Consider the following 16,969-nt stretch of genomic DNA (forward strand, 5'->3'; position numbering starts at 1 on the left):
CCGCACGTACCAACCCCTCCCCCTCCACTGTATGCACATCTTAACTGGTGCACAAAGCCCCCCCAAACCTTCCCCAAACACCCGAGGAAGCTCGCCAAGCTTGGTCTAGGCTGGCCTGACACAGTTTAAAGGCGAGGGAACGGGACCCCCCCCCCTCCCCACAGCCTCCATTGTGAGGATCAGACCCCTCCTGACCTCATTATACGCACACCCCATCCCCCTTGCAGCGCCAAGCAAGCTAGCAAGCGTCTGCCGCGCACCACCCCAACACCCACCCACCAGCGCGGCATCCCATCATCAAACTTCTTGTCGCTCCAATTTCATCCTTGTTTGCAAGCGCTCCTCCTGAACCTTCCAACTTTATTTTCATGCCCTTCTTCTGGTTTTGTTGATGAGTGTTTTTCCTCCATGTTAACACGCACACTAAAGTACATGTTATGTAAGCACTCACACACATCATCCTCATCCTAATACCTTGCAATGAATAAACACAATGCACATCTTCACAATGCAAACTCGAGTGTTCAAAAGTGGGACGCCAGCCTCAGCGGGGGGTCCAGGAACCGTCTTAGCGTCAAATGCATGGAAAAGGGAAACGTTTCAGGGAATTCTGTCCCAAAAAGGTCCCAAAACTCAAATGACTACCTACAGAAAGTGGATTTGCGGCATGTCTGACGCATCGTATAGTAAGAAAACTACATTTGCTTCAAATGTAGAAAGTGGAATTCGAATCCGAGCGATTGTGAGGTCTGATTTTTTTCGAGGAGGCATTTTTGTAATGCAAACTACTCTTGTGAACGCATATTGTTTTGAGAAGCCAAAGTCTTTACTGACGTGGCCCCAGTAACTGACCGGAACCATGTTTCTCATCGCCGAAATCCGACCAGAGGCCAAGTGGGGGGTAAGTCACCGTTGATGGACTACACTGCTGATGGGTATGTCATACAACTTCATGTCAAAAAATCCCAACTATCCCTTTAATGCTTTGCTGTCCTTTTATCTTCTTGTTGGAACGAGACAAATAATGTCTCTCATGTCCCGGACGAGACGCTTATGCTTTGTGCTTTGAATTGGTTGAGCTAATGCCATGAAGCGCCGTGTCAGCATTTAGCGTCGCCGTCACTCCCAACGTTCCTCCGTGAGTGCAAGTGTCACTTTGGTGCCATTTTGGGGGTCTTTTTATAGCTCCACGTCCAATGCCCCCCCCCCCCCCCCCCCCCCCCCCCCCCGCTGGTGTGCTGCAGAGGGTGCTAAGTGTTGTAACTTTATACATCCATGCCACGGCATGACTGACTCATGCCACACTCGGACTTATTTAGACATTGGACGGGACAGCGAGGACAACGTCTCTCTCCCTGCCTCTCTCTCTCTCTCTGGTGTGTGTCGTGACGACGACATGCAAGTTGTGTGTGTGTGTGTGACGGTGACGGGATAGTCCCAAGGGGGGCTTGGAAGTGAAAGAGTCTGCGCTTGGGGGGGTCAATGATGGACTACAGACCGTCTGGTAGGCGATCCAGGGTCCATGTGAAGAAAACGGTACAGTGTAGTGAGCGTTGTTGGGGAGTGTGCGTGTGCATGTGCGTGTGTATGAGAGCGCACTGAGGTGTAAAACGCTGATAGCTGCACCCTGACTATTTATAGTCTTGATGGTGATGTGGCTCTGTATGTAGTGAGAGGAAGTGGGCCTTGTTGTGCCGCTCAGGCTGGTTCCTTCAATGCTCCTGTGAGCAGCCGCATCCTGCCAGGTGGAGAACACACCTGCTGTCACACTTGTTGACTCGTTGGAGGCAAAACCATCCCTTTTTTTGGGTGCACAGTAGAGAAAAACAAAAGAGTGGGTTCGTCTTAGGGACAGCAAACGCTTGATGATCCTAAAGCTCTTTAAGATGCACGTAAACACCACCTCGTACCAAAGTCGATTTCTCAAAGTAGAGCTTTTTTTTCAGGTTAGGTCAGGCGGACATACAGTAATTAGTATTAGCATGAAAGGTGTTTTCTGTCCTCTAAAAGAAGATTTCACGCTGTTTTTAATCCTTTCAGACTCCAAACTGCTGGGCAGAGGAGGCCCAGTCAAGGAGAAGCCTCGGGGGACACAAGCGCTCGGCCTCATGGGGCAGCGCGGAGCACCTGAAGGAGGCACGCATCTCATCACCGCTGCATCATCTCTTCTTCTTGTCACGAACATTCAGCAAAGTGAGTGACCTTCTTCCCCCTGCACTGCCCCCAGGTGGCTAAACTGAGACAGCAGCTGCAGAAACGATCACGCCACGCCGCTCCTTCTGCATCGGGACACGAGCTGACGCATCATTCCCTGCCAGGAAGTCACGCGGCAGGCGTTACGCAGGTAACATACTGTAGCATAGCGTAGCATAACATAACATAACATAGCATACCATAACGAAGCATAACATAACAAAACATAACACAACACAGCATAACGTAGCATTGCTTAGTAGGATAACATTATGTAACATAACATTAACATTGACATAACATAACAGCATAATAAAATAACATTATGTAACATAACACAACATTGATATAACGCAGCATAACACAACATTAACATTATGTTATATAACATAATGTAACATGACATTACATTGATATAACATAACATAACAAGATCATTTTATGTAACGTAACATAGCACATTATAACATAGCATAACATGACATAGAATAGCATAGCATTGCACATTAGAATATAACAGCATAGAAAAGCATAACATAACACATTATAACATAGTATAACATTACATAGCATAGCAAAACATAGCGTAACTTAGCATAGCATAGCATAGCTAAAAGTACAGGAAAAGTGTGAAAAAGACGTTTTAATTGTGTTTTTTTCTTCCAGACGACGCCACTCGTGCCACTGAACAGGCTGGCCTCACGGCTGCGGCGGAGCGTTGAGGGTCTCAACCTGGAGCTGGAGGAGGTGTTTGTGTCGGAGAAGCGCGACGACCAACACCAGGTTCCGACGCTCACACATCAGCACCGGTGAAGATGTTGGTCATTTGACCCTCCTTGACCCCTCACCATTGTGCTTCCAGATTTTGGACATCCCAGATGGACACAGGGCTCCTGCTCCGTTGCAGAGATGCAGCAGCGGCTCCCAGAGTGAGTCGTCTCCTGGGCCCTTGGACCCGTCCTTGTTGTCTCCCTCTCAGTCGCCGTGTCGTATGGATCCATCCCTTTTGTCGCTGTCTGATTCGCCAGATCCCTTGAACCCGTCACTTTTCTCCCCATCCCAGTCACCGTCCCCCATTGGAGAGCAAGGTCAGATGGTTGTTCCCTCGTGTTGCATCCATGTGAAATATGGTCTGTAGGTAGTAAACAGTATTTGTGTCTGTACTCTACAGAACCTTCTGCTTGTGACATCCTGTGTCCATCTCCTTCCACGCTCTTCGCTCCTTATGGAGCCGATCCTCCTCTGCTGCAACCCTGCTCGCCTTCGCCGTGTCCCAACCAAAGCTTCTCCTTCCAGCGTCAGCCGCCGGAAGGCTGCGAGCGAGTCCGAGTGTGCGAGGAATCGATGTGAGTCGGATAGCTTAGCCTCGTTTCCACCACAGCGCTACAGTACGGAAGTGTAAACCCTCATGTGTCTTATTTGTAGGTCCGCCTGCCGCGACGAGCCTCTCCTCCAGCCGTCCTGCCCGGACCTCAACAAGGTCAACTTCACCCCGCACGGAGGCTCAGCTTTCTGCCCCGTCAGCCTCCTGAAGCCCCTCCTGCCCTCCATGGACCTTCTCTTCCGCGGTCTGTCCGTTTCCCCCGTCACTGGCTGCCCGGGTCAGGCCTCTCCCACCAGGCAGCTGGGCATGCAGTGAGGGCCAATGTGGAACCTTGCAGGACTAAACCAGTTTGAGCGTGACAGGTGGGGGGGCAGGGTTTACCTGTCTTGCCACCGCGACCATCACATGGCATGAACAGCCTTTAGTGGGAGCTCACTCTGCTTTAATTGGATATTGATCTGATTTGGTACCCAAGACTGTGGAACGTGTTGGGGGGTGGGAGACCAGCAGCACCGCTTTGATATATATGAATATTAATGATGTTTTCATTTTTAATGTCTAAAAAAAAAAAAAAAAAAAAAAAAGAATGCCGTCAAATACCCGAGCACTTGCAACATGTTGCATCAGTGGTCATATTTTCCCAACATTACAATTGGTACTTATGCAAATTCTGTCTTGACATTCACAGGCTTCACGGTTGAATAGCCCCAACATTTTGTGATTTATTACTGTGTTAATGACTTTTCAATGAATACTTTTTATTACTTTTTTTAATCTCACAGGACAAATCAACTAATTTCTCTGTTTATATGATTTTTATTAGCTTTAGTCACCCAAAGAGGACTTACTTCAAACCAAAACGCTGCAACATTGGGAGTTGATTTACACTGAATGTTCAATTTTCTGTGCTTCTGTTTGGCGTTTGAACCGCACTGACAGGGGTCGTGCTCCAAAGGTCATTGTATGCATATATACAGTGACAATAAAAGCTTTTTATTTTATTTTCAGCTTTTAGATAACATGTGTTCGTATACTGTGGATTCATTTGTTTCTGAAAACAACCGTGAATAACTGAAAACGCTTTCTTCTAGTCCTTTTCGTGAAAAGCACGTCTTGTTGTCCGACTGTCATGTCAAAGATGCAAGTTATGTACTGTATGGTACAAGCCCCGCCCTTTTCAACGATATCCACTCTGTGATTGGTCAGGAGAATAATTATGCATGGTGTGGACCAATAGATTCAATCCACATACTGAGGCGACAGAAGCGAATGCGACGTTTTTGAGAAAAGACCACATTTTTTTAATAGCTGCCCTTAAACATTGCCATGATACAAATATAAACTAAAATATTGTAAAACATACGTAATACCGATTGAATGGTATTATAAATATACAACGTCCATTTGAGTAGTATAACATGCGGTTTATATTCCCAATTAAATCGATAAAACACAGATTTCAGGCGACGCTGCCAATATAATTTTGGGGTCCTTTCACTAAGCAATTTTTCTGACGCGACTAAATAAAACCTGCAATTACTACACGAAAACAACCAAATACGTACTACTGCACTTTCCTTGGGACTATCGAGGAATGCTGCATATGCAACACAATTAGACTCCGGAGATACAAACTAAATGTCCAATAAACAATTATGATACCTGCTGGAGAAACTGTTCTTATTTTAAAGTACCGCTCGCAAGCAAGCTGAAGGGATTTCCTTCCCTCCTGGGTGGACATTAAGGTTAAGCACCCTCTCCGGGTTCAAGACATCGGCGATAGTGGAGCGGGACGTCGGTGTCAGAGGCACCGGGAGCGCGGCGGTGTCGGTTTCCATACCCGAACTGGTGGTAGACAGCATGGCTGCGGGGAAAGGAGCTCCCAAAGGCGCGTCGCTGTGGGACAACATACGGCTGCGGTTCATCGTGTGTTTCCTCGGCGTCTTTGTTTGTTATTTTTATTACGGGATTCTACAAGAAACCATGTAAGTACGCTTGGTTTTATGTGCCAAATGGTGAAACATGTTGGATGACACTGGCAAGCAATGGGTGAATAATAGGTCCCTCACACAACCGATAAAGTGTATACATCAGTGGAACCCTTTTATTTTCGCTCCATTTCTTCCACTTATACTGACCCTTGTGCTAGAAGATAATGGCCTCTACTGCAGTGCGTCGACAACAACATATGATTAAATGCTGATTTGTGGCTCGAGGAAGTTTTAATCGAGTCATGCAAAAAGTTCATGCTGGATCACATAATGTCAAAGTGGGTCGTGACACAGGTGGTATGTCCCAGGGAGGGTGCAGGAATCATATCTGGTTTCGAAAAGATGACGATTGCTTCCTCTTCCCTCCTGCTGGGACAATGCTTGCACCCTCGTGCGGCATTACCTCATTTTATAACGTGAACAACTTGTCAATTGTGACCGAATGCCTCAAGACCTCACTGAAGGCATGTGTTTATTTAACTCATTAACTTTGTGATTGTTTTCCACAGCACTCGAGGGGAGTATGGCCAGGGAGACAAGAGGGAGAAGTTTAGATTCGCCCGGACGTTGGTGTTCATCCAGTGCATCATCAACGCGCTCTTTGCGAGGATCTGTGAGTAATGACGATATACATGTAGGGCGCTTCAAAGTGAAGAGTAAGAAAAATACATGAAAAATATCGTGATTTCAGGAGTTTCATTCAGACTAAGAGACCAAATGGAGGCTCAGGAGGTTTCTTAGTGTGCAGTCCAGAGGTTTACAATATTCGGCTTTTGGACATTTTATGAGACACTGAATTTGTGGTTTTTATTAACTGTAAATTATAAACATCATATTTATACTTCAGATGTTTAACTCGATTTATAGAATATAAGAGCTTCACGTTTTGAATTGAACTACTGAAATAAATGAACTTTTCAAAGCTACTGCAGTGTTTCCCACAGGACTGCAATCTATTTGTGGGGGTGAATGAGTTAGTAACATAATCACTGAATTTGTATTGACGTAGTGACGAAAAGTGATTAAAAAAAAAAAAGAAAAGCAAAACAAATATGTTTACAACTACGAGTGAAGTTTCTTCTGTTGCTTCTTTTTCTTTTTGTTGTTGTTGTTTTTTAAAGTCACAAACAAGACGAAGCCGCCTGTGATTGCTGGGTGAGGAGAGCGATACATGCTTTCATGTCAGTCTCCAAAAGTCTCTTCCCTAGATTTGTCGCTAGTTACGTTTTTGAAAACAAGTAAAGGGGTCTGAAAAGTCGCTAAGTTTGCAACACTGATCCCTCCTGCTACGTTTTCTTATTTTCTGGCAGACCAGGTGCGTTCTAATGTGTTCATGGGCAACGATGAACGGGTAGCGCCAACTCTTTTTGTGGAAATCCAAGTGTATTTCTGGTGGAATGCACGGGCAACACTGTATTGTAATTTGTTGAGATGCGCCTGTAGAAGCTGTTCGGTCCCGCCCTTTTAGCAGGGCGGTGCCCACCCGGGTTTTTAAAAATTATTTTCAACTGTGAGCCATCTGTAACTATCTATCTGAGTGCAAAAGTCAGTTTAACAATTGATTCCATTTGGAGTGAATACAAACAATTGCGATGCCAGCGCTGGAGAGAACAGTCAGCCCCCCCCAGTCAAGGTCTAGCGAGTTCCAAGCGGTCTCTAAAGTGAAACTGTGTTTCTCTTTTCCATAAGCCTTCTGTGGAGGTGGGCCCAAATGATCAGGAAGCTTCTCGTTAACTGTTTGTTTGTGTGTTGGTCTGATCTGGTTTCAACCAGTCCAGGCAAGGTGGCTGAGCATCCAAGCCAGGAGAGAGGAAGGTGACTCATAATGAAACTGTGTGTGTGTGTGTGTGTGTGAGAGGGAGAGATAATTAGAAGTGGAAGGTCTTGTGATCGTGGTATCTCTCTGTAGATGAGCACATACATGTTGCAGTAACCATCCAGAACAGAGTGGAAAATATTCCATTCCTAACAATGCATAACTACTTTTCTCACATTCTTCTTATTAGTGCTTTTTATCGAGGCTTTTTCCTCTTTTGCAATAAGTCAATAAGGCACATTTCCCTGAAATGTTGGCCAAATTCAACCTCAGGGGAACCTTAGCGACTTTGGTTGTTCCACTTTGATACCCATCTTCTCCTTTTGGCCACCAGTGATCCAGTTTTTTGAGGGGTCCAAGCCAGATGCCACCAGGAGTTGGCTGTACGCCCTGTGCTCCCTCTCCTACCTGGGAGCCATGGTGTCCAGTAACTCCGCCCTCCAGTATGTCAACTACCCCACACAGGTGAGTCTCACCTGCCTGCCTCAGGCGGAGCAAATATCGTAGAGTTCTGAAAGCAACGCTTCTTTTTGTGAATAGGTGCTGGGGAAATCGTGCAAGCCCATTCCAGGTGAGGATACCTTATGCTCAAGCATCACATGTACAGTGGGAACCCCCTTATGTCGATAACCTGTCCATGTATGTGGGACAATCACAGCGTTCTTATTATTACTAAAAAGTGCCGACTAAAGTCGACATTGACGACAATGAGTCCGCCATTTAAACAGTTGTTGGACTCTGCACTCATTTTGACCCTTGAATACGCTTGTATGCTTTGGCTGCTTGCTAGGTACGCATTTTGGTCCCATTTCTCTGCTTTAAGTTTCAAGGTCAGGCTCTGAGCGTAGTGTGACGTGCACCTCCAGAAAAATCATGTGTGTAATCCATCTCCGTGAACACTTCTCGTGTTGTAATGCATCGATTAGCTCCCTTCTCTATTAAATGGGGCGGCAGTGGCTCAGGAGGTAGAGCAGGTCGTCCTGAAACCGGAAGGTTGGCGGTTTGAACCTTGCTCCCTCCACCCAGTCGCTGTCGTCGTGTCCCTGGGCAAGATACTTCACCCACCTTGCCTCCGGTGCTGCCCACACTGGTGAATGAATGTTTGGTGGTGGTTGGAGAGGCCGTAGGCGCGAATTGACAACCACGTTTTTGTCAGACTACCCCTGGGAAGCTGCAGACACAGATGTAGTTTACCACCACCAGTGTGTGACTGAGGAGTGAATGAATAATGGGTTCACTTCATTGTGAAGCGCTTTGGGTGCCTTGAAAAGCGCTATAAAAACAGTTCTATTATTATTATTAACTACCATCATTCACTGGCTATGAAGGGAGCTAACAAGCTACATAGTTGTCTCATGTAGCGCACTCAACCCTGACAAAGAGCTCTAAAAGCAGTGGCAGTGTCCAAAGTGTGGCCCGGGGGCTATTTGCAGGACATGGCGTGTTTGTTATTGGCCTGTGGCACAAAAACAGTGGAAATCGGGAAAAACAGCACAAGCAAAATGGAACTAGAAAAAGCTGAAATTATCTTAAGTAATATTAATAACTAATAATAACACAAATCTTTGTCCTTATATGTGTAGATATTTAACACCCTTTTCAAAATATATTTTAAAAAAAAAACAGTTGAAGGGTTGCACGGGTTCCACTGCATACAGACCTTTCACAGAGGACACACAAAGTAAACAGGCTTACCTGCTGTGTGCGCTATGATCAGAAAGACACACTTTGGCTCATGCGTGCACATGCTGCGCTCTCACGCCGAATCCATGTGTACATTTCCTTTCCCCGCCCGCAAAAAAACGCCCATGGAACGTTGATGTTGTGTCGCCGCAGTGATGATCCTAGGCGTGACCATCCTGAGGAAGCGGTACCCGATGGCCAAGTACTTGTGTGTGCTGCTGATTGTGAGCGGCGTGGCACTCTTCCTCTACAAGCCCAACAAGAGCTCCGGGGTCGCAGACGACCACCTTTTCGGCTTCGGGGAAATTCTTTTGGTAAGGATTTTGAAAGTTTGCACTAACTTAGTTGTGGACGTATTGTTGTTTATATACGTGTGGTCCATGTTTTTGTGCTAGCTGGCCTCTCTGACGCTGGACGGCTTGACAGGCGTGGCCCAGGACCACATGAGGTCTCACTTTCAAACGAGCGCCAACCATATGATGCTCAACATCAACTTGTGGTCCACTTTGGTGCTGGGACTGGGTGATGTATCTATCCATCAATCTAGCTCTAGCGACTGTATTTATGTAGCTATCTATCTAATGACCACTTGGTGGCGCCATCGCTACACTACTGATATTAACCAGCACATCAGTTGTCTCTTTTTTGGAGTGACTGAATGTTTTGTGCCTGCAGTCGTGTTGTGGACAGGCGAGGTGTGGGAGTTCCTAAGCTTCACTGAACGCTACCCCAGCATCTTGTACAACATCCTTCTCTTCGGGATGACCAGCGCCTTAGGCCAGGTGAGCGAGTGAACGTGACATGGATAAAGGTCAAACATAATAGCACGTATTCAAAAATGCACATCACTTCCTGTTCCAATCAGACCTTCATCTTCATGACGGTGGTGTACTTCGGCCCGCTGACCTGCTCCATCGTCACGACCACGCGCAAGTTCTTCACCATCCTGGGCTCCGTCATTCTTTTTGGGAACGTCATGAGCGGCATGCAGTGGTTTGGGACCATTCTGGTGTTTCTTGGTGAGACTTTTTTAATGTGCTTTTAAAATTTTTTTTTTTTTAAAGGATTCTCTTTCATTGCGTTTCACCTTTTCTCTGCCATCAGGTCTTGGATTGGATGCTAAATTTGGCAAAGGCCCCAAGAAGACGGCACGTTAAAACATCTGGAGCACACCAGAGACAAACAATCAAACAATGCGGAGGGGAACAGCCTAACGCCAGTACCTTATTTACTGTTGCAGCCCTTTAGGACTGTCGGCTGCAACTTCAATTACCTCATTTTTAATGACAACAAAGAAAGTCCTTGTTCAGTGTCAACCTGTGTTGGGATCATGTCTTGAGTGAACAGCATCATACTGTACCAACAGATGTCCATATGTTTTCCACAAGCTGGCCATGAAGGACATACAATCCCCCCAATTAACTTGTGTACTCACCACAGTGTAAACCATGTTGCTTGCAAATGTCTTATCACATGTAGTGCATTTCTTGGCAAATAATTGTCATTTATAAAGTATCCAGTACAATGGCTTTACATTTTTTGGTTAAATGTTTTTTAATTTAATTTCTACACCTTGCATTAAAGGGACATTATCATCCTTTCTTTTATTTCATGGAGCCAGGGAACTGACAATTTGAATGTGTGCTGTATGCGGTCTACAGCACAAGAAACAGATGATGGAAAAGTATGCAGTTTCTTCAATTAAGTATTATAAATATTTCAGTGACATGCAATTTAGAAAGCTTTTTCTCATAGAACTTCAGGATTTATATACATTTCATATGATTCAGAGTCACTTTCCTCTTTTTGAAGTGAGAAACAGCACCCTCTGTTGCCGCACTGTGGTATGGATCGTACTTGACAACATTTCTTGAAACCTGTAACATGATTTGACAGAAAAAATACCTGTCAATATATGGGAAATGGACATGTTGAGAAGCCGTATCATAGAACACTTGAGAATGTAAATTTATATGAAAAAAGCAAGAAATTTGACTTTTTTTTTTCAGGAGAAACAGCAGATGTTGCGACATTCCGGAAATTGTAACTTTACCTGCTCCAAATACTATAAATGATGAGGATTAAAAAAATAAATTGCAACGTAACATTAGTATACAGTGTAAATAATTCTGACGGACTATTTAGTGACATTTACATGGTATGATGTAAAATAATGATCAGCAATCGTGCGTTTTTGCTGCTTGCGCTCAGGCAATCTGTATGGCCCTCTATTTGAGCTCTCGTCTTCCGCCCCATCCAGTGTTGTCTGGAGTTCAGTAATCCTTTTACTTGTGTACAAATTGGGAGAAAGCACACTGCACATCTGTCAAGATGCTGGCCACAGTCCGCAAGCAACTCAGAAACCACCCGGCTGTAAGTAAACTTCACTTTATTCCTGTCAAACACTGAAGACGTGACGTTTTCCGAACTTGGATCAACTGTGTATTTTAGTTAGCTTAGCAGCTTAGCTAGCTGTAACACGCTCCTCAGGCTCATCTTAAAACGTTTCCTAAACGGTTTATATTGCGCCTTTTGTATTGTTTCTTAAAGTGTATGTGTTTATCGTGCGTTTTGAAATGTTTAAAAATTGCGTTTGGGGGTGCTTGGGAGTCAAGTGAGGTTGTAGACGCACCGAGTGATAAGCCAGTAAAGTAGGCGCTAGCCTGGGCTGTAAATAGCAGAACGTTAGCGCGTCAGCAGGCTCGGTGGCGTTAGCAGGCGGTCCCTGCGTGCACGTCAAAACTAATCGACTTTCTTAACTCTAGAGCAGGGGTGTCAAACTCGTGCCATGGAGGGCCGAGACACTGCAGGTCTTCTTTCCAGCCAGTCACTAAAGCAGGTGATTTTAATGATCAACACCTTCAGTTTGAGGGATGGAGCTCATCAATTAAATCACCTGCTGAAGAAACTGGTTGGAGAGAGCGTCTCGGCCCTCCAGGGCACGAGTTTGACACATGTGCTCAAGAGCAATCTAATCCCCAACCTGCTCAGTACATATAGTGACAGCAATAGCTACGTTGATGAAGTTTTTCTGCTTAAGTGCACAGTGGTGTGTTTGATGTGCAAGTCAAGTGTCAGAGATTTACATGTTCACTGAAAACAGTTTGTTCTCTTGATCCTTCCAGCTGATTCCTCTCTTCTTCTTCATTGGAGGCGGCACAGCCATGTCCTTGCTGTACCTGGCTCGTCTGGGTTTGAAGAACCCAGATGTCTGGTAAGGATGCTGAAAGACTCCAAACAAGAGGAATACTGATTGTCCAGTCAGTATGTTGCACTTAAACTATATTTCCTGCTTCTTGGCAGCTGGGATCGCAAGAACAACCCCGAGCCCTGGAACAAGATGGCCCCGACTGATCAGTACAAGGTATGTTTAAAGGCGCTGTCGTAGGGATCTTTGCCAAACGACACGGTTATTCACAGGTCATAAGTCAAAGCTGCTCACACTGCAGGAAGGCAGGGGTTAATATTTTGTTGTTGTAGATAAAACAAAACCTACTTGACTGATTTCCACTAAGTCTAGCAAGGAGGTGCGGCATGAGTCCAAACTTTTTCAGTTTTGGAGAGGATCCAGGAATCCTCCAAGGCATGGCGGACTGGACTTCTTCTGCAACCGCTTTTTTAATGTGTTTGCAGTTGGAGTGTCACAAGACTTTTTTGTTCATGAAAAAAAGTCTTGTGGGCTCTGGGACTGGGACGAAAATAATATAATTATTTCATCACGCAATAAATGAAAATAAACCTGATAACTTTGCCGTCTTTAATATATTGCCATGTGCTTGCGTGTCCTCGTCTCGCGCCTTCAAATAGGCAGGAAGAGGGTTCACTGTATGCATTGGTCTCAGCACCTTTGGCATGTTTGTTCCATAGAACAATGGCATGAACGGAATGAACCCTTTTTGTCAATAGAAATGAGTAAATTGCAATATACTGTCATTGTATTTTTCATTGTACTTTTCTTAAAAGTAATGTTAAAATCTAGTCTCTTTCTCGTAGACCCAATATCGTGTCTCGTCCCGTCTCGTCTCGTGAAGTGAGTGTCTCTTGACACCCCTTGCGTTCAGTGTTTCCCACAGCTAGATGACGTCCTTCTCTAATCTGCAATGATGCAGAACTCGGTGACGGGTAAAACCGAGCTTTTTGGTTTGTGTCCTAAAAGTGCGCAACATCATCATGTCTTTCAAACCTCATTTAACAACCGAACATGAAGTTATTGACTTACAGGTGTTTGTAGGCCTGTCATGATAATGGATATATCGATTTATCGAACAATAAAAAAACTTTAAAAAACCCAGGTCGATAACTGAGTCGTTGATAAGCCAACATTTGGCAACAATAGGAATTGCCTATTCAGCATGTACAATAAAAGTGACTGATGTTCCCGCTCCAATAAGGCTCTGGCCACAAATAAGCAAAATTATGGATGGCCACAACCTGCAGGACTTCAGTTTCCGCTCTTTGTGAGTCGTCACAAGCTTTCCTTCTCCATTGTCCTCATCAGTTCTTCACTGTGAACATGGACTACAGCAAACTGAAGAAGGAAGGGCCCGACTTCTAAACCTTCTGTCTGCCGGACCAAAAGCACACTGATCGGCTGATGGCTTTGGACTTCTTCTGGGATTCTGAGGGCTGCAGAGGCCAAACCCGCACAATGGTTGCCACATGTTTAAGTTTGCCCATTGCATACCCGCTTTCAAACCCTGTCTTTGTCGTCTTCCATTTTGGATGGCTGTCAATAAAGTGAAAGGAGTCTTTTCTCCTCCTTACAGAGAAAAGAACCTGTTTTATTTTATTGGGATTTTGTTAGTTTGTCCTGGTCCAGCATGTTGGGTCATGTCTGCTTAAGTTTTTATTTGCCGTGTCATGTTGAGCTGCTCCCCCCCCTTCACCACATTTCATCTTTGTCCTGCTCACTTTTGTGCCACTGGAGTCTTTGCTGCTCTCCAGAGCTTTATCGCTGGACATTTTTTAACCCGTCACGGTGCGAAATCTGGCGCCCTCTGGTGGCCATGCGGTTTATGCAATGACGTCACCAAGCAGCCTGCAAAGATTGAGCTGTTTTTGAAAAGCAATAATTTAGCAAAGGAAGGAGAGCCGGTGGAGCGTTTGGTCTTTTAGAATATCAGCGCGCACGGTCTGATAAGTTTTGTAAATGTCAACATGTCTCGGCGTAGGAGGCGGCAGGGAAGCGACAAGGATGAGCGCCCAACGCTGTGCACAAAAATGTCAAGAAGACCTTTTGTGTTTGAACAGAAGCCCTCGTCTAAATCTCACACCACCCACCTTCTTCATGTGTGCACCTCTGCACGCTGCTTTCTTTTCCATTCGGGATGGATTTGGGAACGGCGTGTGCACAACGTGCGAACCATCCTCTCCTAAAATGAGTGCTATTTTTAATAATGTACGAGAGTCGCAAAAGTCATTAGTTGCTGCTCCTCAACTTCACTTTTAAACTTCTTCCTCTTGCTGTAGGATTGCCATAATGAATTCACATCTTGGCTGGAAAACAAATATTTAACATTCACTTTATTAAATCGGTGTGTTTTGTACAATAAAAACAAAGTGCTTCCTAATTAAGTGTCTTTTTTTATTTATTTTTCTTTCAAAAAAGCAGGGCTGGTGGCAATTGCATGTTACTGTGGCAACCACTTTACTGCCTGATGGTTTCCAGCACAGGTCAGCGGCAGGTTGAGAGTCTAAATGCTTCTGGTGGCGTCCAATCCTCACAGGACGCACTACTGTAGCGCCACGCTAACCTCGGTGTTTAACCCCTGACCGCCACCTCACCTCGGCTCCCCTCCGCCCCCACTGAACACGTAGCATCGGAAAAAATAATGAGGAAATGATTTGGGGTGAGACTGCAGCACGTTGCCTTATAAAGGCCGTGCCACAGGTCGGCTGGCGGAGAGATGAGAGTGTGCGGAATTCTGCTGCGTTTATTTAGACAAAGTCGCAAGGTTAGCTTGTTTGTGCAGCGATCGTCAAAGCCTCATTGGTACCACTTTTACATGCGTCTAAGTGGAGCCACAGTAGTGTTTTGGAAGTGCCCAAAATCTAGCCTTGATGCCTTTGGTGCTTTTAGTAAGCCTGACTGGGACCACACCGTTTTTTTAATTCTAATGAGCAGTGTTTGTCTCCAATAAGCTCTCTTATATCTGCTTTTTACAAACACATACAGTATGTGTAGAGTCTGTCTTTCAGGTCATGGTACTCTGCTAAGGTTGAATGAAGGCTACTGGACTCTTCTTGTTTGTTGAGGTTTCACCTTGTGATCCAAAAGGCTTCTTCAGTTCTACACCTTTTGGGTGTAGAGTCTCCCTATTAATGTCCCTGGTGGGTGTATACCCTGGGGGTGGTCACAATAGGCGTGGGTGGTAACGACTGCCCTGCACATAAATAGGTTGTTCGCCTGCTTGCTGGCAAAACGGCTAGTTAGTGGCCACTTTTCCAGTGGAATGAGACAATCTACACGTTGATAATAGGTGATGGTGCTAACCTCCCTGCACCGCTGACTTTGGGCCCAACAAAACTACTCTCCTATGGTTGCTTGGTCTCTCCAATGTATAGGTTACCGCACACAGTACACACGGCACAGTGTCTGCAGTTGATTTGCATCTCAGAAAGAAGGGACAAGGGTGACCAAATTCTGTGCAGAGAGGACCGCTGGTGTGAAAGAAGCCATCTGCGTCAAACTACGAAGACAGAGGAGGGGTTTCGCGCCATCACATATTGTCTTCTTAAACCAGTCCTGACTTCTCTCCCCCAAATATCATCTCTTGCCACGGGAAGAGTGGCCCCTATGAGCTGTTTTGCCACCACTCAGGGTGGTTGTTCACCAGCGACGTCGGGCGGCAACAACAACAACCTTCTTGTGAGCACACCCACCAGGAACATAAACGGGGAGAATCCGTACTTTAAAAAATATTTTGAACTGAAGAAACCTTTTTGATTTGAAGGTGAAATTGTCTTCCACAAACAAGAGTCTAGTTGTCTGACTGAAGGTTGGCAGAGCTCCAGGCTGCATTTTAAGATGTGTGGTGAAGCCTGGCTTTTAAAACGTGGTGGGCATTTACACGGGACTGGCTCTTCAGACCAGGGGCATGTCCTTGAGATGATGATGAGATGTCCATCGGGAAGCAGGTTTTTCCTTCATGACGTCATGAAAGCCAGAGTGTGTGGGCAGCTGCTCTTTCAAAAGTGGAGCAAACAAGTAAGCGAGATTATTTTCCTTACATTTGGTGCTCATAAGCAGTCGCATATAACTGCTCTGTCTTTGAAAAAGTTGGTATATTTAACCAGCATACTGTAAAAGCACATAGAAATATAGAGGTGCATGACAGCGCGCGCACACACACACACACACACACACACACACACACACACACACAGAGAGAGAGACGTTGTCAGTGGATGGGGAGTTTGTCAAGGAAGTTTTATTCCGACAAAATCTCATTGATCCTTGAGCTTTGTCACGGGATGACAGAGCTCCATTTGCAGCGGGCGCACAAAAAAGGTCACGGCTGTCGATGTGTTTTTGCATGAAGGATAGAGCGGCCACGCCGCCACTTAGCAACTATTTGGAGAGGAACGATATCTCAGGGACGGCGAAGCCGCGCGCTCATGTTTTATGTTGCCATGCGTACGCACATCCGTCACCGTGGGAGAAGGCCGTTTCAAGGCCGCGGGGTTGATCCCAGCGACTGAGTATCACATGACCCCGAGCACTATGGCGGCCCAGATGTTCTGTCTTTCACGGTGTGTAGTATTCATGCTTTCACGGGGGGGGGGGGGGGGGCAGGTGAAGAAGGAAAAACGCTGCCATCACGCGTGGTATTTGTATTTTGATGAAGTCTGCTTTGTAGGAAAGCAGGTCAAAATTTAAATAGCTGAAAATAGAACATCTGGCTGGGCCTTGTCAGTCAGCGCCGCCTAATGAAATATGGAAATTGGGCGCTCTTCAAAGAG

At 45.5% G+C, this 16,969-nt stretch overlaps 3 protein-coding genes across 8 annotated transcripts in view; all 3 read left to right on the top strand.

Annotated features, from left to right (window-relative positions):
* The window catches only part of fam117aa (family with sequence similarity 117 member Aa), a 5,516-nt gene extending 998 nt beyond the window's left edge, over nucleotides 1-4,518 (top strand). For 2 of the 5 annotated variants that reach the window (XM_054760500.1, XM_054760501.1), the window contains exons 3-8: nucleotides 2,041-2,136; nucleotides 2,228-2,344; nucleotides 2,860-2,976; nucleotides 3,056-3,281; nucleotides 3,365-3,539; nucleotides 3,619-4,518. In XM_054760500.1, the coding sequence (XP_054616475.1) occupies nucleotides 2,041-2,136; nucleotides 2,228-2,344; nucleotides 2,860-2,976; nucleotides 3,056-3,281; nucleotides 3,365-3,539; nucleotides 3,619-3,832 (945 nt within the window). In that variant the 3' untranslated portion in view covers nucleotides 3,833-4,518. Of the gene's footprint in view, nucleotides 1-1,389; nucleotides 1,537-2,040; nucleotides 2,137-2,227; nucleotides 2,345-2,859; nucleotides 2,977-3,055; nucleotides 3,282-3,364; nucleotides 3,540-3,618 lie in introns of those variants that run through there. The other 3 variants (XM_054760502.1, XM_054760504.1, XM_054760503.1) reach the window with 3 other exon arrangements.
* A 486-nt stretch (nucleotides 4,519-5,004) lies between these two features.
* On the top strand, nucleotides 5,005-10,604 carry slc35b1 (solute carrier family 35 member B1). 2 transcript variants are annotated; one of them, XM_054760506.1, is made up of 9 exons: nucleotides 5,005-5,502; nucleotides 6,018-6,121; nucleotides 7,659-7,789; nucleotides 7,865-7,895; nucleotides 9,161-9,321; nucleotides 9,403-9,529; nucleotides 9,683-9,789; nucleotides 9,873-10,026; nucleotides 10,112-10,604. In XM_054760506.1, the coding sequence occupies exons 1-9, from the start codon at nucleotides 5,378-5,380 to the stop codon at nucleotides 10,162-10,164; spliced, it is 993 nt and encodes a 330-aa protein (XP_054616481.1). In that variant the 5' UTR covers nucleotides 5,005-5,377; the 3' UTR covers nucleotides 10,165-10,604. The 2 variants fall into 2 exon arrangements, with proteins under 2 accessions (XP_054616481.1, XP_054616480.1); XM_054760505.1 differs by having other exon boundaries at nucleotides 9,403-9,789.
* A 626-nt stretch (nucleotides 10,605-11,230) lies between these two features.
* Nucleotides 11,231-14,560, top strand: LOC129171645 (cytochrome c oxidase subunit NDUFA4-like). The gene is made up of 4 exons (XM_054760508.1): nucleotides 11,231-11,380; nucleotides 12,133-12,221; nucleotides 12,311-12,371; nucleotides 13,506-14,560. The coding sequence occupies exons 1-4, from the start codon at nucleotides 11,339-11,341 to the stop codon at nucleotides 13,560-13,562; spliced, it is 249 nt and encodes an 82-aa protein (XP_054616483.1). The 5' UTR covers nucleotides 11,231-11,338; the 3' UTR covers nucleotides 13,563-14,560.
* The last annotated feature ends 2,409 nt before the right edge of the window (nucleotides 14,561-16,969 follow it).

Source organism: Dunckerocampus dactyliophorus, chromosome 18 (assembly GCF_027744805.1).
Source record: "Dunckerocampus dactyliophorus isolate RoL2022-P2 chromosome 18, RoL_Ddac_1.1, whole genome shotgun sequence".
Classification (NCBI taxonomy): Eukaryota; Metazoa; Chordata; class Actinopteri; order Syngnathiformes; family Syngnathidae; genus Dunckerocampus; species Dunckerocampus dactyliophorus.